The sequence below is a fragment of the Typopeltis vanoorti genome, chromosome 18 (genome assembly GCF_054136105.1).
Source record: "Typopeltis vanoorti isolate ZY-2024b chromosome 18, IOZ_Tvanoo_1.0, whole genome shotgun sequence".
NCBI lineage: Eukaryota > Metazoa > Arthropoda > Arachnida > Uropygi > Thelyphonidae > Typopeltis > Typopeltis vanoorti.
Window position 1 is genome coordinate 65,469,669 of NC_143566.1, and position 26,719 is coordinate 65,496,387.

At 37.7% G+C, this 26,719-nt stretch overlaps 1 protein-coding gene across 2 annotated transcripts in view; it reads left to right on the forward strand.

Annotated features, from left to right (window-relative positions):
• Window positions 1-26,719, forward strand: part of su(r) (dihydropyrimidine dehydrogenase su(r)) — a 413,031-nt gene that overhangs the window by 252,949 nt on the left and 133,363 nt on the right. For both annotated transcript variants that reach the window (XM_090408491.1, XM_090408493.1), the window contains one exon: window positions 22,168-22,352. In XM_090408491.1, coding sequence (XP_090264617.1) covers window positions 22,168-22,352 — 185 coding nt within the window. The remainder of the gene's footprint in view (window positions 1-22,167; window positions 22,353-26,719) is intronic.

The following is a 26,719-nucleotide window of genomic DNA, read 5'->3' on the forward strand; positions in this document are numbered from 1 at the left end:
AGAAGCAACTGGTGGTTGGAGGTGTACAAAGGAAGGTGCCAATGGTAGATGAGTCAAGGATAAATGACAGCAGTGGGATGGCAGAAAGTAGCGTAGTGCTGTATGGGACTCTGTGGTGAAAGATCTGAAAATGGAGAAGGTGTTTGAAAGTATGTCAGAGAAGAGTAGCAGTAGGGACTGAGGATGTGGAGAAGAGAGGAAATGATTTGTGAGGAAGTGAATGAAGTAACATGGGATTTGCAAGTGTTGCTAGAAACAGTGAAGTGGAAGAGTGTCGGAGGGAGAATTGTGAGTGTGTTGCCAATGTATGATAATAGAGAGTTGAGGAGAAGAGCAATGATTATGAATGGTATGATAACTTGGGTGTGTGAATGTATGGGATAAATTTCAAGGTAAGAGACTGCTGTTTGCTGTAAATGGTATGCATTTGAGTGAGAGCATGTGAAGCTGGGCAGATTGTTGATGAGAGGAGGAGAGTGTAAAATACTAGTACTGGTGTGAGATGAAGGCTGAAGGAAGGCCAAATAGGGATGAGGAGATGGCCTGAATGGAGCAACAAAGGAAAACTTGAATGAAGGAATTGTGAGAAAGAGGAAAAGACAACTAGAGGAAGCTACTGTATTTAAACACCAATGCAAGGAGTATTAACAATAAGGGTGCTGAATGTGTGGCCTTGTTATTAGTCAGTCTACAAATCACTGGTGTTAATGAGGCAGAAAACATAAAAGAGGTGGGATATTACTGATGATTTAAGAATAGTTGTGCCCTCTCCATTTTGGAACTTGAAGAAAGCAGTAATGAAAATGGCTTTGAGATTGTTTGAAGTAAAGTTGAGGTAAGTACAAATTTTAGATATTTAGTGGTGTGTTGCTTCAGGCTAGGAAATACAGAGGAGGTGATTCTGAAGTGTTCATACAGATGAGATTAGTAAGTGATAACTATGGAAGCATTGGCTGGAAGCAGGAAATAACATGTGAACACAATGAATAAGGGGAATGAATTTCTTGAGCTATTTAGAGAACTATCTTATGCAGCATGTAATTGAAGCAACACGTGGGAAACAAGTGTTGAATTTAATAATATTGTCTCATATAGTGATAACAGAAATGCCACCACATTGCCACCAGTTTTGAGGAGAGTGATCATGGGGTTTTGGCATGAGGAATGGCCAGTACAAACTTCATGGGATAAGAGATGTGTGAAATTACAAAAACAGATGGACTATAATGAATTAAGGAAACATGTTGGTGATTTGCTGTGACTTCATCAGAGAGAAATATGCTGTGCCTGGGACTTAGTCTAAACAGTTACTTATGGCAATGTCAAAGGAGGAGCATTGTTGAATAACAATAATGAGGAGAACAGAAGACTGACAGTTCAAGAATGGGAAGTGTATAGAATATTTAGTAACCTTGTGGTGAATAAGGCTGTGGGACTGGATGGGCTATTACCATGTATGCTATGTATTCCTAAAGTTAGATGGATAAATAAAGTAGGAGTGAAATGGATGAATCGTGGAATTCTGCATGAGCTTCTGAGAAAGAGGGCATTATGGAAGACATATAAAGAACAGAGTACTCTCATGAACATGGAGAGTATAAGTTGCAGGCTAGGAAAGTGTAGAGAGGAAAGAGATATGATATACTCACTGAACATTTCCATTATATCTTTAGCATATGAAAGAATATGGAAGGTCAACTTCAGTTACTGGAGATGGAACATATGTCACATCTGCTGAAGATATAATGGAAATGTTCAGTGAGTATTCTCTTGATGCATATCATTTGGAGGAGGGAGTAAGGAGCATTGTTGAATAACAATAACAAGGAAAACAGAAGACTGACAGTTCAAGAATGGGAAGTGTTTAGAATATTTAGTAACCTTGAGGTTAATAAGGCTGTGGGACTGGATGGGCTATCACCATGTATGCTATTGAAAAGTGCAAAGGAGCTGATAGTGCCCTTGACTCGGTTGTTCAACAGAATCTGGCAACAGGAACACTCATCATTGTCCTCGGTGTAAATAGGAGAAATAGTGCCACTGCATAAGGGAGAATCCAAGTCAGTAGTGTCAAATTATAGGCTAGTTCTTGTTACATTAAGAATACTTTCTGATGAAACTCTGATGAATAATTTTTGATAGACTGCCACATGAGAAGCTCTTAAATAAATTGAAACAGATGGGATTGGATAACAGACTTCTGTGTGATCAGTGACTAGCTGTCGGATAGGTATCAGAAAGTTGTATATGGGCATGCAGTATCTTGAAAGAGAAAGGTCATCAGTGGTATGCTGCAGGGGTCAGTTTTGGGGCCACTGTTGTTCAATTTGTATATTAATGATAGTGGGTCAGGTTTAACTATTGATATCCAGCTATTTGCAGGTGATGCAAAACTGGGGAGAGCAATGCACAGTCAGGCTGATGTTAATGCCTTACAAGAGGACTTGAATAGATTGCATGAATGGGCAGGTAAGTGGAACTATCAGTTCAATGTTGCCAAGTGTAAGGTTTAAGATTTGGTAAGCAATGATAGGATGCAAAGTATACGCTTGGTAGGTAAACTTTAACAGAAATAGAGGAGATGAGAGATCTAGGAGTGATGGTGGACAAGGACCTGAAATTCAGGGACCACATTGCGCAAGTTGTGAAAACATCACATCGAATAATGGCAATGATGCAGAGAACCCTGACATGCAGAAATAGAGAGGTTATAATTCCATTGTATAAGGCCTTGATCAGGCCTCATGCGGATTATTGTTCAAAGATTTGGTTTCCGGGTTTTCATGATGACGAGGATATGTTGGAAAGGGTACAGAGAAGATTCACAAAGGTAGTCAGTGGTCTTTGGAATATGGAGTATGAGGACAGATTGAGAGAATATAGGTTGCTGAGCCTCGTGGATAGGAGGAAGAGGGAGGGGGGGGATATGATTGAGACATATAAGCTGGTCAGAGGTTGTTATCAGGTAGACATGGAAGAGCTTTTTTATAGAATGGGAGAGGAGTGGAACAAGAGGCATTGCTGGAAACTGTATAAGGAGGATGTGAGCAAAGGAGTGAGAAGCAGGTTCTTTGCATGGAGGGTGGTTGGTGAGTGGAATGCATTGCCTGAGTGTGTTGTGGATGTGGACATATTGAATCAGTTTAAGACGTGGTTGGATGAGCATTGTATGCATTAGTGAGTACCTCCCACAATGAGTCTCTGACTCCATGGAGGTCAAATGGTAATAATAATAATAAACTTGCTGACTACTAGATATGTGAAATCTGGTTTATCTAAAAAAATTGATTATTTATTTAATAAGTTCTGATTTCATTTTATGTGACTCCCATCCATGAAAATGTTCACATACCTACAGGGTGTTCGGGATAAATTTGACAGTTTCGTAAGGAAAAAGAAAATCTTCTTTGTATCTATTAAATTTAATGAATTGACAAAAAAACATTACAGGCAGAGTTAATTACAATACTATCAACAAGATTTACTCAAAATAACCACCATTAGCATCGATCACAGCTTCAATTCTGCTTCGGAACCTCGAACAAGCTGATGCTACAGTCTCCCTGGGAAGGGCCGCAAAAACTGTTTTAATTTTATCCATTAACTGGGGCTTTTGTATTACTGGAAGTGCGATTGGTGTCTTTTTCAACTGCGCCCCATACAAAATAATCCATGGGGTTAAGGTCTGGTGAGTTTGGAGGCCAAACATTTGGACTGGTGAAGTCGTAGAAATTTTCAGACAACCATTTTTGACTTTTCCCAGAGGTGTGGCAAGGGGCCGAATCCTGCTGCCATACATACGGCCTACCATTGGCTACCCTTGTTATCCAGGGCTTGACTACAGTTAGCAACTCCACGAACAAAGCCCGAATTCCAATGCCAGGGTTCTTCAACACCTGTTCCTGCAGATTTGCGAGGAATTCTGCTGTACGAACGCAATCAGATCGTCTGCTAGGGATCTTTCTTCTTGCTACATCCTCGTAGTCACCATTGCAAGTCTCTAGTTCATGCCTGATTGTTTTTACTGTATTCAGGGAGCATTGGGCAGCAGTCGTAATATCCTTATTTTGATGGCGGGCACGAATCATCATGATACAAGTTATTCTCTTCCATGATTCAGGTGGGTTCCAGCTATCCATCCTTTCTGACATCTTGTATATGAATGAAGAAGGGTCCAAACTTTTAAATGAAGAGAAGTGTGTGTTAATACATGTAACTTACGGAAAAATATAATTAATTATAAATATGTCAAATTTATCCCGAACACCCTGTATAGTATACAAATACCAATGGTGGGGTAAGTTATATTTTTATTATTATTTATTTTTTTTTTTTACATATTTCAGAAACCCTGTTCTAGAGACCAAACTACTTCAGGTTTTCAATAAGCAAGTCTTACACTGAGGAATGCAATTCATCTCCTACCTAAAAAAAAAAAAAAAAAAAAAAGACATTCACAAACATCTACACCAACTAGGTCTCCAGAATTTGTTTATAGTAATAAAATAAAACTATCTCTAATGTCTGCAATAGCACTTGCAAATGTGAAGAGTGTGAATGAATTTAAAGTTCATTCACACTCATGAGAGATATGTTGCTGGTTGAATGAGATTTCCTGTGATGAGTGTTGACATTCACCAGACATTCCAGATGTTCAACAAGCATAAACATCTGGAAGTATGGGGAATAAAAACAACACTCAGTTTGAGGAATGAAAACAACTGGAAATGTCTATAAACCCAAGAGAGAAAGAACAAACGCTTGTTTGGTATTAGAAATTTTATGAATCTCTCTCTCTCTCTCTTTCCTCAGGATATATTAAAACAATTAGCTGCGTTTTGCAAGCAAGCATAGTTGGCTGAGTGAATACACTAGCACACCTGCTCCTCAGTCAATAGGCTGCAGGTTTGAATACCACTGTAAGCATCAATGTTTATGAATGTTTTTAGATAGGAGATAAATTTCTGTTACACTGACCAGTGTAAAACCACTGGACCACTTACTGGAGTTCTGAAATGGCTTAAAAGCACTCCACTTTGGTATCTGGAAGAGGGCTTCTGGATTAACCCTCCTACCGACCGAGGTGGATGAAATAGCCAGACCATCCCAGAATTTTTCATGAATCAAAACTTCATCGGTATTCTATCTTTTATCAAGTATTTACCCTCCTCCACCATTAATCCCTTAATGGCGATTTTAGAGCCATTAGCAGATTAACTGTGGTGTAGCAACTTTTGTGTCACCTCACTTTGCATGTACTGTGTTACTTGGAATTTCTTTTACTCTAATAGGATATTGATCGTTTTTTTTTTTTTTCTGCACAATTTATTTATTGTGTCTCTTTCCAAAAATAGAAGTTTCACATCTGCCAAAATAAATAATCAATCCTGAAATGACTACATATCGGCCTTTGCAATGAATATATTTTAGTAATAGTAAATTTCCTTCGCTTTACCGACAATATAGATTCTTTTTGCAAATTTTCAAATGTTTGCTTGCATTTAAAATATTTTGTCAAATATTTATATTTTTAAATAACATTTAGTGCAATAAATATGGCATTTTGTTTTCTTTCTTTGCAAAATACCTTTATATGGATCATCACATTAAAATTTTAGGAACAGTTTTTTTTTTTTTTATGAACAACAAATGATTATAAACTGCATTACTCGGTTTCCGATATTGTGTGTTTTTAGTATCAAAAATTTATATTCAATGGTATTTTATTAGAGACTCTTCGCCTTCTTCTTTTGCTTAAAATGGGAAAAAAAAAAAATTGCATTTTTTTTTAGGATGCACATTACTATAATATTCAGTGCTTAACCACTGTAGATATGTTGAAAATATAATAGGAAGGATATCCTATATGGAATGATTCAAAATTTATGCTCATTTTTAGGATTTTTTACTGGAACTCAGTTACATAACTACTTTAAATTTCAGTTTACCGTTTTATCACAAAAGAAATAAAGCAATAATATTGTTGTATATTGGAAGCTTCTAATTCTGTACTCTTTCTTTGCATCTGAAATCAGCTGGTCAGCAGTCTGCTGAAATTATTCTAAGATTTAAAAATATTATGCTATATTGTCAATACGTAAAACTGTATACCGCACAAAAGAAAGTCCAGTTGTGTTATTTTTGTTTCTTTCTTTTTAAAAAAAAAAATAAATAAATAAATAAATATTATTACTTCTATTGCTGCTGGTTGTTATTTCTGAAATACATCTTAGAAATGCTGGACAATAATCCTCTTAGCTGGAGGGAAAAGCTAAAAGTCTTAGATTACTCTTTCGAGAAACACGAGAGAAAGTTTCCCAGAAGTCGCACTAAATTGCCTCAAGCAAGAATGTCTTGTTTTGTTTTCAGTTGTTCAGACATCCTAACACAGAAAAACTGACATTTCTTTTACAGGCTGATGATGATTTCTTTATTTATAGCGATCAGTTTCACTTTTATTATCAAAAAATTCTAAATTATTTGATACAATTATCTTAAAAAAAGATTTGAATTTTTTAAGAGAAAAGGCACATATCTGTTAAATAATGATTTATTTTTTGGTTGGGGGGGGGGGGTAGACGTGCAATCTGCAGGCAATTATTACAAATGTAAATCACTTTGGGAACATGCTCATGCAGTTTAGTGTAAAATAGTAGCAAAAGTTTAACTACTTCAATAATGTCACGTATCTAAACTAGAAGAAAATTCATTATATCAAATATGCTGATGTTAGAACTCTTGCATAAATAATTTTTCTGGCATGAATTCTCTATCAGCTATAATGTAATCAATTTACAGATTGTTGCACTCTTGTATTGACAAAAGAAATATGTGCAGTAATTTCTTCTTTCTACTACAAGAAAAAAAACAGATAATAACAGAAGAAAAATATGCAGTATTTTCTTTTTCTCTATATTATTTAAGAAAATTACAACGTACTAGGATATACATTAAAATAAATTTTAATATATTTCTATATTTCGGCAACGTCATGTTGCTATTTTCAAGAACTTAAGTACAAGACACGTGCACGTAGGCACAACAAAACAATAAGTGAGGAAGAAGTATGAAGCTGTTATTTCTCCTAAAGTCCTGATGGTGCCCTCTAGCGGGCAATGTTGGTATTCTTGGGCGATTGGGCTGAAGGTCTTCTGATGTAGGTTTCCCAAATTTGAGAAAGTCTCATGCAGCCAAATTTGTTGAGGTTTGGATCGTTGCTTAAGGCTGAAGCTGATTCTATGAAAAGCCTTTCATATCTGTATTTGCTACGGTGTATTATCCTGGCTTTCTTCCACCGTATTCTATGGCAGGTATCCAGCGCATGGTCAGCAAGGCCAGAGTGGCTGTATTGGTGAAACCGGATGTAGTCCTTGTGTTCTGAAATTCTGATATTTGCTGTCCTGCCTGTTTGGCCAAAGTAGGACAGCTTACAGCTGCAAGGGACCTGGTATACACCAGGTAGGTCTAGGGAGAGAGGTTGGTCTTTAGTTGAGCAGATAAGGGATGCCAATTTTTTATATGGTTTGTAACAAGAAGTTAAGTTATGTTTTTTTAGGATTTTTGTGATTTTTTCCGAGGTGCCTCGGATATAGGGTATGGTGATGGATTTAGAATAATCCTTGTTGTGAGGGGGAGGGGGGAGATTGTGGTTTACTGGTTTCAATATTTTTTGGATGTTTTTTTTGGGGGGGTAGCCATTGGCTGAGAAAGTGTTGAGAATGTGGTTTAGTTCTGTGGTTAGGGCACTGTCATTAGAGCAGATAAGTTTAGCCCTGTTGTGTAATGTCTTAATGACTCCATATTGTTGTGAAGGGGGGGGGGGGATTGTTGGTGAATGTATCTGCCTGTATGGGTGGGTTTTCTATATACTGAGAAAACCAAGGTTCCATCAGGCTGGCGGGTGACTAGTGTGTCTAAGAAAGGAATGCAGTTTTTTTTTCTTCTCCCAGGGTGAATTTGATTCTGAGGTGTTGGTTGTTTAAGTGTGTTAAGAAGGAGAGGAGTGCATCACAGCCATGTGGCCAAATAGCGAATACATCATCTACATAGCGAAGCCAAATGGTTGGTTTTTGTGGGGCAGAGGTTAAGGCTTTCTCTTAAAAAGTCTCTATATAAAAGTTCGCCAAGGGTGGGGAGAGTGGAGAACCCATGGTTGTCTCCTCTATTTGTTTGTAGAATTTTCCTTGCCAAACAAAATAGCCTGAGTTCATTGTGAACTGAAATAGGGCTGTGATATCGGGAGGAAATTTAGCTTAGATTAGCTCTAAGGATTCTTTGAGTAGGACATTTGTGAATAAGGAGGAGACATCAAAACTGACCATTATATCAGTGTATTTGAGTGTAAGGTTTTCTATGCTGGCTATGAAGTGGGCTGAGTTTTTATGTATGAAGGTGTGTTGCCAGTATAGTGTGTGAGAGAGCTTTGACCAAATGTTTAGTTAGTTTGTATGTGGGAGAATCAATGCCATCCACTATGGGACGTAATGGCACATTTTCCTTGTGAATTTTTTGGGAGTCCATAAATACGGGGGTGGGTGGGTATGGAGTTATATGGTTTTAATTTGTTGGTGATTTCCACAGGCCAAGAAGTGACCTTCTTAAGGAGCCTGTGGAGTTTTCTAATTTGTGAGTTGGTGGGATTGTACTCAATAGGGAGGTAAGTGGCCCATTCTAACAATAGAGATTTCATTAATAATCTTTTTGGTTCAGCAATACTGTGGCATTCCCTTTTTCAGCTTTGGTGATTATTATTTTCTTGTTTTTCTTTAATTCTAGTAGCGATTTAATTTCTTTACTGGGCATGTTGGTTATAGGTGGTTTAGCTTTGGTCAGAACACAAGCTACATCCAGTCTAATATCGTTGGCGACGTGGCTTGGAAGGTGTCAAATCCCGCGTTCAATCCGTATCATGATATCCTCAGCAGGTATTCTTCTGGGCGCAATGGCGAAGTTGTGGCCACGTGCGAGGGCATCGAGTGCTTCAGGTTTCACACTAAGTGACGACAGGTTAACTACCGTTTCAGTAGGAAGTTGTGGTTTCGAGATCGTGTCCTTTTTTAATTTTTCAAACTTTTTGATGTGTCGATCTCGTACTTTTTTAAATTCTTTCTACGGTGCAGTGCACGAGATGTCGTATAAAATCGACCAAATTTCGTGGGTTAAGGTGCTTGAAAGGTCATCTTCTAGTGCCTGTATAGCTGAGTTTGCTTCACTCAGGAAACGGCGAGTGGCGGTAATTTGTTCTCTGAGTAAGGCTTGGCTGGCAAGGGTGTAAATACGAAGTGCCTTTTGCGAAGAGAAACGGTGCTTGAATTTCACACAGTTAGGTAGGGATTACCTAGATAACGAGATCAGCACATCAAAAAGTTTGAAAAATTAAAAAAGGACGCGATCTCGAAACCACAACTTCCTACCGAAATGGTAGTTAACCTGTCGTCACTTAGTGTGAAACCTGAAGCACTCGATGCCCTCGCACGTGGCCACAACTTCGCCATTGCGCCCAGAAGAATACCTGCTGAGGATATCATGATACGGATTGAACGCGGGATTTGACACCTTCCAAGCCACGTCGCCAACGATATTAGACTGGATGTAGCTTGTGTTCTGACCAAAGCTAAACTACCTAAAAACCAACATGCCCAGTAAAGAAATTAAATCGCTACTAGAATTAAAGAAAAACAAGAAAATAATAATCACCAAAGCTGACAAAGGGAATGCCACAGTATTGCTGAACCAAAAAGATTACACAGGTAAGCTGAAATCTCTATTGTTAGATCAGGCCACTTACCTCCCTATCAAGTACAATCCCACCAACTCACAAATTAAAAACTCCACAGGCTCCTTAAGAAGGTCACTTCTTGGCCTGTGGAAATCACCAACAAATTAAAACCATATAACTCCATACCCCCCGTATTTATGGACTCCCAAAAATTCACAAGGAAAATGTGCTATTACGTCCCATAGTGGATGGCATTGATTCCCCCACATACAAACTAGCTAAACATTTGGCCAAAGCTCTCTCACACTATACTGGCAGCACACCTTCATACATAAAAAAAACTCAGCCCACTTCAAAGCCAGCATAGAAAACCCTAAACTCAAACACACTGACATAATGGTCAGTTTTGATGTCTCCTCCTTATTCACAAATGTCCCACTCAAAGAATCCTTAGAGCTAATCCAAGCTAAATTTCCTCCCGATATCACAGCCCTATTTCAGTTCACAATGAACTCAGGCTATTTTGTTTGGCAAGGAAAATTCTACAAACAAATAGAGGGGACAGCCATGGGTTCTCCACTCTTCCCACCCTTGGCCAACTTTTATACGGAGACTTTTGAAGAGAAAGCCTTAACTTCTGCCCCACAAAAACCATCTACATAGCGAAGCATTTGGCTTCGCTATGTAGATGATGTATTCGCTATTTGGCCACATGGCTGTGATGCACTCCTCTCCTTCTTAACACACTTAAACAACCAACATCCCTGAATCAAATTCACCCTGGAAGAAGAAAAAAAAACTGCATTCCTTTCTTAGACACACTTGTCACCTGCCAGCCTGATAGAACCTTGGTTTTCTCCGTATATAGAAAACCCACCCATACAGGCAGATACATTCACCAACAATCCCGCCCCCCCCCTTCACAACAATATGGAGTCATTAAGACATTACACAACAGGGCTAAACTTATCTGCTCTAATGACAGTGCCCTAACCACAGAACTAAACCACATTCTCAACACTTTCTCAGCCAATGGCTACCCCCCCCCCCAAAAAAAAAAACATCCAAAAAATATTGAAACCAGTAAATCACAACCTCCCCCTCACAACAAGGATTACTCTAAATCCATCACCTTACCCAATATCCGTGGCACCTCAGAAAAAATCACAAAAATCCTAAAAAACATAACTTAACTTCTTGTTACAAACCATATAAAAAATTGGCATCCCTTATCTGCTCAACTAAAGACTATCCTCTTTCCCCTAGACCTATCTGGGTGTATACCAGATAGCAATATATATATATATTGCTGACCATGTGCTGGATACCTGCCATAGAATACGGTGGAAGAAAGCCAGGATAATACACCGTAGCAAATACAGATATGAAAGGCTTTTCATAGAATCAGCTTCAGCCCTAAGCAACGATCCAAACCTTAACAAATTTGGCTGCATGAGACTTCCTCAAATTTGGGAAACCTACATCAAAGACCTTCAGCCCAATCGCCCAAGAATACCAACATTGCCCACTAGAGGGCACCATCAGGACTTTAGGAGAAATAACAGCTTCATACTTCCTCACTTATTGTTTTGTTGTGCCTACGTGCACGTGTCTTGTACTTAAGTTCTTGAAAATGGGAACGTGACGTTGCCAAAATATAGAAATATATTAAAATTTATTTTAATGTATATCCTAGTACGTTGTAATTTCCTTAAATAATATAGTGAAAATGCATAACCAACGTCTAAGCCTTTCCACAAGTATTTTCTTTTTCATTGGGTGAATTTACAATGTTCTCTCTTTATGTTTTGAAATGAAAGTGCAAATGATTATTTTCTTACCATTTTTGCCAATAGAAAATCTGCTATAATTATATGAGTGACATTTTACCGTTTTTCTCCCACAGGAGAAAAGAAATAATGTAATAATATTCTTCAATCTGTCGAGCTTTATTGTACTGGAAATATTTATTATCAAACTTTGCTGTTTTTTAATAAAAAAAATATTCGTGCTACTTTAAAAATTTCTAATCTGTGGCACACACTGATATGAAAATTTAATAGACAAAGTTTCGGCAAGCTGTATTCTTATTTACAAAAAAACAAACTTATAATAGGCATATTTGAAAAAAAGTTGTATTAGGCGAGATTGTGGTACACAGAATGTTTCAAAAATTAAGAAATAAAACATCTCAGAGAATGATTAACCTACTATTCAGAATTGTTTGGAATACAATTAAGGTATTATATATATATATATATATATATATATATATATATATACACACACACACACACACAGGAATCCCTTAATATATGCAGCTTTGATTAATGCGGTTTTGATTAGTGCAGCCCAAAAAGTTTGAAAATAAGCAAAGCTTTGACTTGGTCAATGAAACTGATCAGATCATTTGGTCCGAGTCGTGCTCCAATGTTAGTAACTCACTCTCTGCCTCAATCTCAGTGCTTCAATTTATCAGAGCAGAGCTTGGTGCGTACAGGTGTATATGTGTATGTATTAGATTGTACGCTTACGGCCTATCCGCATATCACGTAATTTTCAAATTATGTAAAGCATTACCCTTCATAATCATGGCCTCGAAAGAGAGTAATAAACGAAATCTTATTACTTTGGATACTAAAATTGACATTATTGAAAGGTTCGATAACGGAGAAAGCAAAGCAAACATCGGAAGAGTCTAGGCTTTGGTGAATCAACTGTACAAGCCATTTGTAGATCTAAATGTAGAGAGAAGCATGAACGTTAGTCACGGTTTAGATAAACAAATTGATTGTTATCGCAAAATCATTGAGGAAAAAAAAGCTACCACTGTTCAATTTACGTGTATGTTCAAGTGACATGTATTTATATATTTTATTTAAACATATTTATATAAATATGTATAAATAAAATATATAAATACATGTCACCTTAAAAAAATAAATGATGTTTAAATTTTTATATTTTGCAGAATTCATTATAATTATTCCCATTAATTCTTAACATTGAATAATGCGGTTTTGATATATGCAGTGTCCATCGAGGATTAATTAACTGCATATATCAAGGGATACATGTGTGTGTGTGTGTGTGTGTGTGTGTGTATATATATATATATATATAAATCTCCCACACAAAAAGTTTGGAACTTATATCACATCAATGCTGTGTGTAGTAGTGTGTTGGCAAGGGGAAAATGTTAACGTTATTATTTATATATTTTAATTAGTTTATTTTATTATTTATATTTTTCATTTTTTTTGTGAAATAATTTACTTGAAAGATGAAATGGAAACAGTACAATCAGTTATCTCTCTATCATGCAGCTGGAGGGGAGTGGGTGTAAAACTATCAAAGTCAAAATAAAGTTCAATTCTATTGTGAAAATATGAAATTTCACATTTGATGCATGCACATATACATATTTTGTATCAGAGAATATATGCAAAAGTATCGCTTACTTTAAAATTGGAGAAAAATATATAAACTAGCAGAAAATATATACATATCAATTTAAATAACAACTGTTTATTTCATTTTTGTAAAGACCGATTATACAGGGAAACCGACAAAGTGAAAGTGCAAAGAACAGTAGATTACGATATTTTGAAAATTCTTAATGATATGATATTTTGTTTCTATAAGATTAATCCAGAAGATATTTTTGAGAATAGGACTGGTGGTGGGAGGACTAGGGGCCGTACATGGAAGCTGGGCAAGAATGTGGTTAGCAGGGGTGTTAGAGCTAGGTTTTTTACTTGGAGAGTGGTGAATGAGTGGAATAAGCTGCCAGAGTCTGTTGTGGGTGCTATGACCGTGAATGAGTTCAAGGTGAGGTATGATAGATACTGTGTGAATGTCTAATAGTTGTTCTTGACATGATGTTAGGGCCTCCCTCGATGAGTCTGTCGACTCCTTGGAGTTGCCCGAAATAATAATAATAATTAATAATGATATGATAAAATTAGCACAAAAACATTAAACATTAGTTCTCCAAGGTAATGCAATATTTAAGTGAAGAAAGTATGTGAGGATTTATATTTTGTCCTGGAATTATAAACTGTACAATAAAAAGAGAAAATAAAAATAATTTCTATATTTTTAGCCTCTCTAATATAACTAACAGTCAAGTTGCCCAGCATAAAACAAGGAACTGCTTTCCTTGTTATAGAGAACTGAGATGCAGCTTCGCGAGATAATCTGTTTAAGTGTTCTCTACAGAGTGGAGGATTATCGCACCCTCTAAAGGACAGAACAATCAAATTGCACTTCTTATCCATGTTCTTTCAATAGGTGTATTAAATCATATCCAGATTTAGCTGGACGTATATATACGTCCTGGCCCATTGGAGAGTTAAGTAAAAATAATAATAATAAAAACAAATAAAAATATATATAAAAGAAAAGAAGAGCAATATGGAAGGCTGACATTAGTTGCAGAAGATGAAACAGGAGTTGAAGATATACTGGAAATGTTCAGTGAATATTTCCTTAGTGTATTTCATGTAGTAGTGCTAAGAGTGATGTTGAAAAGCAATAGGAAGGAAGGAGAGAAAACTGACAGTTCAAGAATGGGAAGTGTTTAGAATATTAAATAACCTTGATGTTATTAATAAGGCCGTGGAATAGGATGGGATATCACCACATATACTATGGAAATAGTTCAAAAGGGCTGGCACTGCCCTTGACTTGGTTGTTCAACAGAAGTCTGGCAATAGGAACAATCCCACAAGAGTGTAAAGAAGGGGAAAAACAGTGCCAATGCATAACGGAGCATCCAAGTCGATAGTGTCAAACTATAAGCTAGTGTGTATATCATATATAATGGTGAAGATGCAAGAAAGACTGATTAGAGACAGAATACAAACTTGTATTGATATAATTGGAAATCTTCTTAAATTATTATTATTTAAGAGGAGGTCATGCTTTAACAACTTGATTACATTTTATAATAGGGTATTAGATAGAAGATATGCTTATAGCCTGATTTATCTAGATTTTGCTAAAACATTTGATCCAGTGCCACATGATAAACCACTGTGGAAGTTGAGCAGGTTGGGAATGAATATTATTATTATTACTATTATTCAGACTCCATGGAGTCAAAAGACTCATCGCAGGAGGTAATTACTAGGAAACACAAAGTCTATCATACCACTCCTTAAACTCATTGACCGTTCTCACTCTCACCACTCTATCAGGCAATGCATTCCATGGTTCAGCCACTCTCCATACAAAGAAACCACTCCTCACCCTCTTGCTCACAGCCTCCTTTTGCAAATTCAACGGATGGCCCCTTGTCATTTCTCCTTCCCACTGTTCAACAAAGCGAAAGAACTCCCCAGTGTCAACCCTGTAACCAGCTCTAAACAGCTTAAAAGTCTCAATCATATCGCCTCTCCTTCTTCTATCTACCAAACTCTGCAGTCCACATTCCCTCAGCCGATCCTCATAACTAACATTGTACAGTCCTGAAACCATCTTTGTTATCTGCCTTTGTATCCTTTCCACAGTTAATTTATCCCATTCAAATCCTGGAGACCAAATCTGAGAACAATAGTCTAAGTGTGGTCCAATCAGAGTCTTATACAACGGAATGATAGCTGTTTTATCTCTGCATTCATTTTAAATCTCTTTCAGTTTTATCTCTGCAGGTCAGCGTCCTTCTCATTATTTCAGCAATCCTCTGTGTTACCTTCACTACCTTTTCAATATGTCACCTGAATTTCAGGTTTCTATCAATAATCAACCCCAGATCTCTTGTCTCCCTTACTTCCTCCAGTACAATTCCTCCAATAGAGTATGAAGTGTCCCATCGATGTGTCCCACACCTCAAGCCCTTACATTTTGATGCATTAAACCGATATCCCCCATTCATTTGCCTATCTGTCTAGTTCATTCAAATCCTCTTGCAGGGCTACCACATCTTCACTATTACTAACAACACTTCCCAGCTTCACATCATCCATAAACAACTGAATATCCCCCTGCAATCCACTGACAATGTCATTGATATGAAGGTTAAACAATATAGGTCCCAGTACTGAGCCCTGTGGGACCCCATTTGTAACCTTCTGCCTGCTTGAAACTGCCCCACCATACACAGCTCTCTGATACCTATCGGACAGCCAATCCTGAATCCAGTTGACCAATATGATCCAAACCCATGTGCTGTAACTTAAATATCAGCTTATCATGTCACACCCTGTCAAGTGCCTTCGCTAAATCCATGAAAATGGCAGTATATGCCTTTCCCTCATCTACTGCTCTTGTAACTTTGTTATAAAAGGCTAGCATATTACTAAAACAAGAGCTCTCTTTAACAAATCCATGTTGACTCTCACAGATAACATTCCTCATCTGCCCAATGCTGTATACAGTCTCTCACTAATTTCTCCAAGATCTTAACAACTACTGATGACACACAAACAGGCCTATAATTAGACATTTCTAGTCTGCTACCACCCTTATGCAATGGCACTATCTTATCTTCCTTCCATTCACTGGGCATCTTTCATGTAGCCACACTTTCATTGAAAAGTCAGGTCAAAGGATAAAAAGATAACCTTATATAGCAATCTTGCAAAAATAGAACTAGCAGCAATCAAGTCATTGAAAGCTAATCAAGATATAATTATAACAAAATCAGACAACGGTAATGCCACTATTGTCCTTAACAGATCAACTTACATCCATCAGATTAATCAACTAGTCTCCAATAGCAGCACCTTTCAGCTTGTAAACTATAATTCAAATAACAGAATAAAGAAAAAAAAAAACTGAGAAATTACTTAAGTCCTTCACTTCTTTTCTGTCAGACACTGTTAAAAAACTTATACCCCATTATGCCTGTTCTCCCAGAATATATGTTGTTCCTAAAGTACACAAACAAAACGTTCCACTTCGGCCGATAGTTGAAGGAATAGACAGCCCAAATTATCACCTAGCCAAGAAATTAGCATCGACACAAGGAGTTGGTAGGTCATTCTCCCTCCTATATAAGGAACACACAACACTTTATAAACAAAATTAAAAACATAACACTCAGCAAAGATGATTTATTAGTCAGTTTTGACATTTCTGCCCTTTCATAAATGTCCCAATCAGTGACACAATTCTCCTACAGAACAAATTTCTGCCCAACATTACAGCCCTCTTTGTCCACGTACTACGTTCCAGGCTGGTTCTCCTTGAATTCTGATGACTCGAAAAGGGGTCCCACCCGGCACCTACGGTGCCCCCCCCCCCCCCCCCCGAGTTCCGGACTGGTAGGCCGGTTCTCCTTGAATTCTGATGACTCGAATTTTGATGACTTAAAAAGGGGGTTCCAACCATCCCCCACCTCCGGGGCGTACGCCTCCCAACCCTCCTGAGTTCCAGACTGGTAGGCCAGTTCTCCTTGAATTCTGATGACTCGAAAAGGGGTCCCCCCCCCGAGTTCTGAACTGGTAGGCCGGTTCTCTTAGAATTCTGATGACTCGAATTTTGAAGACTCGACACTCAGGGTAGCCCCTGAGTTTCAAAACGTTTCCAATAACTTGACAAAAAACATGACACAAAAATGTTACAAAAAAAAGGCTTATCGTTTTATATTATAGAGTAGATAAACATGTTGCTCTCCAGCCCAATTTAATTTTGTAACCTAATAGATAATAATAATAATAGGACTCTAGCTTTGATGTCGTAAAGGTTATTTATTTATTTTTTTTAAACTAGAGGTCAGGTTAATAATTGTTGTAACGGTTGGTCAATAACTTTAGTAAACCATGTAGATTGTGTAGTGCAGCTTGTTTCTCTGTAAATATGTGTGTATGCTCCAGATGATGACTTTGATATGGAGGTAGAAACATCAAGGGTTCATTATGGTTTATATTAAACTTAAGTTTTGCTCTAGCATGTTAGTTGTCTCCATAATTTTCCATAATGTTTACTAACATCCAGAGTACTCAGTATTTGAAACACACTCTCCTCCTGCACTTCTAAACCTCGAACCTGCCCTATCCCTCTAGTATTAAAATTTACTCTTCCAGGATGAAATACTCCAATAAAGTGTTCATTGAACAAGTCCACTATGTCCTCTGCATCAGTCACTCCATTCCCATTTCTATCCCACAATTTCATTCTTCCACAATCATTTCTTCTTCTACTGGCCACATTGCTAAAAATTCTCTAGGAATTTCTTTAGATCTTTGGGCCAATCTCTTCTCATATTCCAGTTTTGCCTTCCTTACCATACTAGTTACTCTCCTGGCTTGTTTCTTATATTCTTCATGCAACTGGTCTCACCTGTCTCCTTATATCTCTTCCATAGCCTATTTTTGGCATGCGGTTTCTGTTTAATTTTGTTTGTCATCCACTTTACGCCAAATTCTTTCTCTTCTCCACTTGTGGAATATAGCTTACTATTGATGCTAACAAATATTCCTTCACAATTTCCCAAGCACTAATGATATCGCAGCCTTCCAATTCCTCCCTCCATGAAACTTCCTGAAGTTGATATCTAAGAATATTATAGTCACCTATCTTATAATTCCACATATGTTTCCGTCTCTTTGATACTTCTGCATGTCTATTCATCTTCCAAGTCAAAACCACATGGTCACTCTCTCCAACTGGTGGGAGAGATGTCATCTCAGTTATTATCAACTCTTCTGATGCTATGACCAAATCCAAAACTCTTGAACCTCTTGTTCCCTCTATTACATGTTGCCTAAGACATTTGTCCCTTAACAATTCTAGAAATTCCATTCCCTTATTGCTATATGTATCTTCCTCTCACCAATTTATACTGCTATAGTTAAAATCTCCCATAACAATCATTCTTCTTGCACTTGCCAAGCTCAACTGTCTAAAGATCTCCTGGTCCCCACCCTCTGTGCTCCTTGGTTTGTAGCAATACCACACTAAATATCCTGTTTTGTTCACCTCTAGTTCACACCATATGCTTTCAAAATCATTAGTGTCACTGCCTTCCAAAGCCTCCAATCTTAGAGGACACTTAGATCCTCCAATCTTAGAGGAGTACTGCTTATGATAAGTTGTCACTTATCATAAGCAGTACTCCAACACCACACTTTTCCTTCCTATCCTGCCGAAAAATGCTGTACCCTGCTACTTTTTTCCTGTTATTATATCCTCTTATGTCAACCATGTCTCAGTGATCCCAATAATCTTTTGCCAGGCTGATGCTATCCATGCCACCAATTCCTCTCCTTTATTCTGGATATACTCCTGGCATTAGTATAAAGCATAAAAATGCCACAGTTTCTATACCCAGCATTATCCCCCTCTAGACTCCAGTGGGCTCAGCATTACCTGATGCCATCCCCCTTCTCCCAAGGACCCATGTCCACAAGAGGCCACCCCTGCTACCGTCCACCCTGAGAATTCTAGTTTCCTTGCATTGACACACTGACTCATTCAGAAAACAGCTCCAGATGCCTTCATCCTTCCTCATTCAAATGCAAGTGGTCTCTCACATACGGTTCCCCTCTATTCTCAAACGCCCTCCAAGCATCGACATATTCCAATCCTCTCTTCTGACACATTCTAGCTATTATGTTATTCAATATTACTGCTCTTCTGCTCAGCTCGTCACTCTCATACCTAAGCAACATGCACACTACCTTTCCTCTCTGTGTTTTCCTTTGTACAACCTCAAGCAGGAATCTGATATCTCTCACCGCCCAATTTACACTGCCTCTCAAGTCATTCATTCCTACCATCACAATCATCTCATCCAACCCCTTCACCCCTCTTAATTGCCATAGCCACACTTTCTATTGTTCCTCCAGGCAAACACTCCTCATGCATCCTCTTGCACACCACAGATCATTGAGTCCCCATAAATTACACCTCTTACCACCCTGTTCCTTGATTGCTCACCTGCATCCCTCACCCTCTCTCCTCTAACACTTTCTTTCTCTGTTCCCCTACTTAACTGCCTTCCTGACATCACTCTATCCCTGGTTCCAGGGCTCCCTTGCATTCTTCTTATTCCCTCTCCTACTGTTTCCATTCTCTCCTCTTCTATCATTCTCATAACTCTCTCTTATTCCCTCTCTTCCACTTCCTATTCTCTCCTCCTATCATTCCCATAACTCTCTCTCATTCCCTCTCTTCTACTGTTCCTACTCTCTCTTCTATCATTCCCATAACTCTCTCTCATTCCCTCTCTTCTACTGTTTCTATTCTCTCCTCTGCTGTCATTCCCATAACACTCTCTCATTCCATCTCTTCTACTGTTCCTATTCTATCATTCCCATAACTTCTCATCTCATTCCCTAGACATTCCACCTGCTCTTTCAGCTCATCTATCTTTCTCTGCAAGTCAGCCACTCTTGTTTGCCATTCATCATCCCAGTTGAGACCATCTCAAAAAACTTCACAATCATTCAACCTTTCCACACTCCCCACTCTCATTTTTTCATTCATATTTCTCTCGCTATTCTCGCCCTCTATCATACCACTTATCTCTCTATTGAGAATCTTCCACCTCTGACTCAACAATGTCTGTTATAGTCTCAACAACGTCAGTTATAGTGATCTCTAACTCACCTAGTTCCTCCCATTGCCTATATTTTGCACATATACATATTTCCCCATCTCTCACCTGCCACATATACAACTTCCGGGACACATACCCACAAGTCCCACGTGCCACAAAATCCCTTATTATATCACACAAAATGAAGTCATTAAATGTGGGAGGACTTGATGATACGCCATTTGCAATTTTAGCTGCCGCTGCTGCCATTATTCAAAATAGTGTCAAGGAACTATTACAACTAAATGCTAAATAAGTATAAGTGAGTATAACTATAAGTGTAACTATATAAGTATAAGTTTACTATAAGTATAAAACATATTTAAGTATACTAAATATGTAAATAATGAAAACGTATGTTATCTTCTTCTCTTCCACCACTATGCATCCAATTCTGATCCCGCCTTCTCAGTAACCAAAAATACACAATATAGAGACAACAACTAACTCCAAAAACAACCACTGAAGGACACTTGTATTACAGAAAAACAACGTAGCACAAACCTCAACAGGAGACACATTATTCACTGATTAAAAAAGCACTTATTTTCAGCACAGCTCCAATAGTCAATGAATAGTTATTTGGAAGCTTTGTTATAAGGCTGGAGGAGGCAAATTGACTGATAGGAGCTAGTGAGTTGTGTTTGGAGATGCAGTGTCCTGTCCTGAAAAAGGAAGGTGATGAATGGGGTCCCACAGGATTCTGTTCTGGGACCACTGTTGTTTAATTTATACATCAATGATATAGTTTACAGTGTGAGAGGAGATATTCACTTGTTTGTTGATGATGCTAAAGTAGGAAGAGCAATGTCAAGAAGTTCTGATGTGATGTTGTTACAAGAGGATTTAAATAAGTTGGTGGTTTGGGCTGAAGAATAGAGATATCATTTTAATGTTGTTAACTGTAAAGTTATGCACTCTGGATAGAGGAGCTGAAATGAGGTTTTTCATATTGGAGGAACCTTTGCTTCAGGAGGTGGAAGAGGTGAAGGATCTGGGGATCTTGATGGATAGAGAACCAAAGTTCAGGGGGAAAATCAAGAAAGTTGTAAGGGTTACCCTGAAAATTTCTGCTCTAATGCAAAGAATGCTGACATGTATGGATAAGGAGGTGATGGTTTTGTTGTATAAGGCACTAATTAGGATGCATTTGAATTTCTGTGCAAAGATCTGGTCCCCTGGTTGTATTGGTGATAAAGATATATTGGAGCTAGTGCAGAGGTGAATAACTAAGACTGTCTTAGGACTCTGGAATATTAAGTATAAGGACAAACTGAGGGAATGTGATCTTTAGAGCTTGGCTGATAGGAGGAGGCAGGATGATTTTGCTACATTGCCAGAGTAGGTGGTGAATGTCTTCAAGACATATGATAGTTATTGTGGTTATGGAGTGTTCAGCCTACTGTGATTAGTTTTTGGACTCCATGGAAGCTTAGAAATAATACTAATACTAAAAAATATATACTTAAAAAAAAAAAAAATTAATCCCATCCACAATATTAATGATTTACAAGCTTTCATTGGTGGAAATCATATTTAAAAAAATTCTTTTTTTTTTCTATGATTTCCACTGGAGTAACCGATTTAAATTTCTTTCATCAGGCCATGATGGGCTCATTAAATGTTGGTCAAGTCAAAGCAGTGGAAGGAGTTACTCTTTGAAACACTTCCGGAACATTTCAGCCACACGGTAATTAGGATACAATCTTAGGATAGGATCTTATTAAATGCCAGAAATCATATAACCTAGAAATATATAAGTTTATATGATTAAATACATTAAAATGGATAGCTGTAGTTTGTACATTCAGCACTATTTGAATTTATTCTCTTGTCTCTACATTGTATAAAACAGCATCATGGCACTCTTTTTACAATTATCAAAAGTTTAAGTCTGTTTCAGTTATTAAGGCTCTGGATCCCTTGATATTTAGCAAAAGTGGAGAACTGGAGGTAGATTCAGCAACTATGAGGTGCAGTGAAAATGGGGTCTTTTGTGGAGGAGACTTGGCAGGTGTAGCAGAAACTACAGTCGAGTCTGTTAATGATGGAAAGACAGCTGCCTGGTATATTCATGAGTACATTCAGGTAAGTATGAAATAAGGATTATTTTTACTTGAATTCTTTCAACCCTATTTGCAATTCATTAGTGATCAGACTTTGATTACTACAAATTTTATGTAAAATAGGATAATATAAGGAAATTATATTTTAATATAAGGAACTACATTTCAATAATTGTATATCTCTCTCTGTCCTGAGATTTTTCATGCATCACTTGATTGGACAAGCAATCCGAAGCTAACTTTCATTTTGATGAGAAAAACTGTCCATGTATTTTCAAGCAGAGTGATATTTAAATAGTTTATAGAGAGTTGGCATGCTTTTTTCTCTCCCAGTGACTATCCCTTGTACCCAAATTACAGTTACAACAACCACAGTTTGCTTAAACTGTCCAAATTACACTCATTATGATTAATCTGCTACAGTGGTGTTTCTTTCTAGAAGATGGAAAATATTGAAAAATCATTCTGACATCTGACTTTTTATCCTTGAACTTTGATTACTTGAAGTTCAACTACTCAAACAGTGAGGTAGTCATGCTTGATGACTTTAATGTCTACAACTCCATCCAGCTACTTTTTTTCAATTCTAATGACTAAGCTGGAAGAGGAAGCTGAAACAAATTTTTCATCTTCCAACCAGAATACCAAACAATCCTTTCCACTTACCCAACACTCTAGTTCTTTTCTTAACTAGTTCTCCTTCCATGGACACTGCTGAGGCCACCTCTTGTCTTGGAAACCGAGATTATCATTTTATACACATTTCATCTTTAGTGAAATGACCCTTCCTCAGTCATTTTCAATCTTATATCTTTTGGTATTTACAACAACACCAAGTGGGAAGGCCGCCAGGCCTTTTACTACTTAATTAAATTAAACTTACCAAGAAATTATATTCTTGTTTAATCCTTTATCTAAGTATAAGCAAACAAAGTTTGCCCATGAAGCATCTTCACAACTAGGCTACTTGTATATAGAGACCAATGACTTCACATCTATTACCTTTGTATCCCATAATGCAAAGCACACATATTTTCAGATGTGTATAATGCTGTGCATTATGGGATAGGTCACATATCCGAAAGGATGTATGCATCACATTATGGGATACAAAGGCAATTGAGCTGGAGTCACCAGCCTCTATATTATACAAGTAGCCTAGTTTGAAGATAATTCCCACAAACTTTGTTTGCTTACACTTGGATAAAGAGAATAATAGATAATTGGATAATGCAGGAAGAGAAGGAAAATAGTATCATTGGGAAAGTGATTAGTTTGCTGCCCTGATATGATAGTAGTGAACTGAGAAGGAGAGCAATGATACTGAATGACAAGATAGCTGAATTGCATCGGCAGAGAGTATTCAATTTGTGAATGTATGGAATGAATTCAAAGTGAAGTTCGAATCATTCAAAGCTGATGGGATGCATTTGAATGGGTTTGGTGTTGGTCATTTGGAGCGACTGCTGTTTAATAAAAGTGCACAGGGTTCATATGGAATTAGTACCACTAAGAGTCTAAATTCTTAGACATACAAAGGACACTTCTCAAAGGAACTGTTGAGGGAAAGAGAATGAGAGGAAGACAAACACTGGAATGGATGAAAAATATAGAAGACTGCACCTATCTCTCATACATGGACTGCAGCAGAGAGGTGCAGAATAGTACATGGTGGAGACATATGGTAGTTGATCTCCTGGAGGAAAAAGACACCTGATAGGACAGGACAGGAAGAGTCAGAGAAAGGTTGAGAAGCAGGTTGTGGAAGGACAGGGAGAAGATGGATACAAAGGTGAGAAAGTGATTATTGCAGTGCAAAATGGAAGGATGATAAGAATATAAATGAAAATCAGAGTCAGGATCAGGAAACGGGGATGGTCAGAATGAAGAGAGAAGTGCACTAAAGAGTGATTGTGTTGATGGGATTGCCTCAGAGAGTGGAGAATTATTATTATTATCTGAGATCTCCAGGGAGTCAAGGACTCATTGAGGGAGGTTGTAAATTACCCAACCCAGCTATCATACCTTCCCTTAAATTCATTTACACTAGATGCACTCACTACCCCTAAGGGCAAATTATTCCACTCGCTCACTCCTCTCTGGGAGAAAAACCTTGCTCTTACCTTTTTCTTGACTGAGAACAACCTTAACTTCCATGGATGCCCCCATGTTCTCTCCCATCCTTCCATATAACGAAAAATTTCGTCATTTGAAATGCTATAACACCCATTCAAAAGTTTATAGACCTCAATCATATCATCCCTCTTTCTCCTGTTAACTAGAGTCTGTAATCCACATACTCGCAACCTGTCCTCATAATCTAAATCCCATAATCTGGATATACTCTTTGTAACTCTTCTTCACCCTTTCCACAGCTTCTTTATCCCCTTGGAACCTGGGAGACCAAATCTGCACACAGTAATCCAGGTGTGGTCTTATCAAAGTCTTATAAAGAGGCAAAATTACTTCCTTATTCTTACATGTCAAGGTTTGCTTCAACATAGCAATTATCTTCCGAGTTGTATTTGCAACTTTTGCTATGTGACCTTTGAACTTTAAATTATTATCCACCAATACTACCAAGATCCCTTGCCTCTTCAGTTTCTTGTAGCATAACCCTGCTAATATAATATGCCGCTGGAACTCCAATCATGCCAAAGTGCATAACTTTACACTTACTAACATTAAACTGACAGCCATTTTTGTTTGCCCAGATTTCCAGTCTATTCATATCATTTTGTAATTGCTGAATATCAGTAGCACCCCTCATTGCCCTGCCTATCTTCACATCATCAGCAAAGAATTGCAAATCTGATGATATACCCTGCCTGATGTCATTAATGTATAGATTGAACAATAATAGCCCAAGGACTGAGGTACAACCCTGAAGTACACCACTGGTTACCTTAAATCTGGTAGATTCACACCCAATATATACCACTTTTTGATATCTGTCTGTCAACCATCCCCTGATCCAAGTCAATAGATTATATTCCAATCCAGTTTATGCAACAGCTTATTGTGGGGTATCCTATCAAATGCCTTAGAAAAATCCAACATTATCATAGTGTATCCATTCCCTTTATCCAATTTGGCTGTAACATTGTTATACACCATGAGCAAATTGCTAAAACATGACCTTCCTTTATTAAACACATGCTGTTCCCTGCAGAAAATAGAATGCTTGTCTACCCATTTCTGTATGCGAGTTCTTATCAACTTCTCTAAAATCTTCACTACCACACCAGAGATACTAATATGTCAGTAGTTAGACACATTAATTTTTGCACCACTCTTGTGCAATGGAACTATCATACATTCCTTCCATTCCTGTGGTAACATTCCTGAGCTGAGACTCGAGTTATACAAATGTGTGAAAGGCCTATCCAATTCAGCTGAACATTCTTTTAGCAAATGGGCTAATATTCCATCTGTTCCTATTGACAAATTCTTATCCAGGTTATGCAAGAGCTCTTCAACCTCATTTCTTGAACCTCTAACTCTTCATCCAACGTAGCAATAGCACTGTACAAAATGCTATATATACCTGGTTGATATATCTTAGCAAAGTGAGCACTCTTTAACTTAACAATCTCCTTAGCTTCCGACACTCATGTACCATCTGCATTCAATAAAGTTATTCCTCCACGGTCATTGTTTCTTTCTTTTGCTTCCAGCATAACAATAAAATTCTTTTGGATTGCCTTTAGCTTGCATGGCCAGTTTCTTTTCATACTCTGTTTTAGCTTTTCTCACAATATTCCTTACTTTTCTGGCCTGAGCTTTATATATTTCATAACTCCTCGAACTCTTATTGTCATGATATTCTTTCCACATAATCTTCTTCTTGTGGAACTCTTGCTTAATAAGGCTGCACATCCATTTCACCCAACATATTTACTCTTCGAACACTAGGGATACATTCAGATTCCGCATCATTCAAGCACTTTTTCAAAGATTCCCATGCATTGCTGACATTTTTTTCATTCAGTAACTGATACCATGGGACCAAAGATAGTATGATATTCTTTCCACATAATCTTCTTCTTGTGGAACTCTTGCTTAATAAGGCTGCACATCCATTTCACCCAACATATTTACTCTTCGAACACTAGAGATACATTCAGATTCCGCATCTTTCAAGCACTTTTTCAAAGATTCCCATGCATTGCTGACATTTTTTCCATTCAGTAACTGATACCATGGGACCAAAGATAGTATTCTTCTAAGTTGATCATAATTTCCAGCTTTGTAGTTCAGCATGTAGCCTGTTTTAATCGGAGCTTCAATACTAGTAGATACTTCCCAAGAAAGAGCAACATGATCACTGTCACCAATTTGTGGTAAAATAGCCATATTCTTGACAGAGATCCCTTCTGAGACTATGAG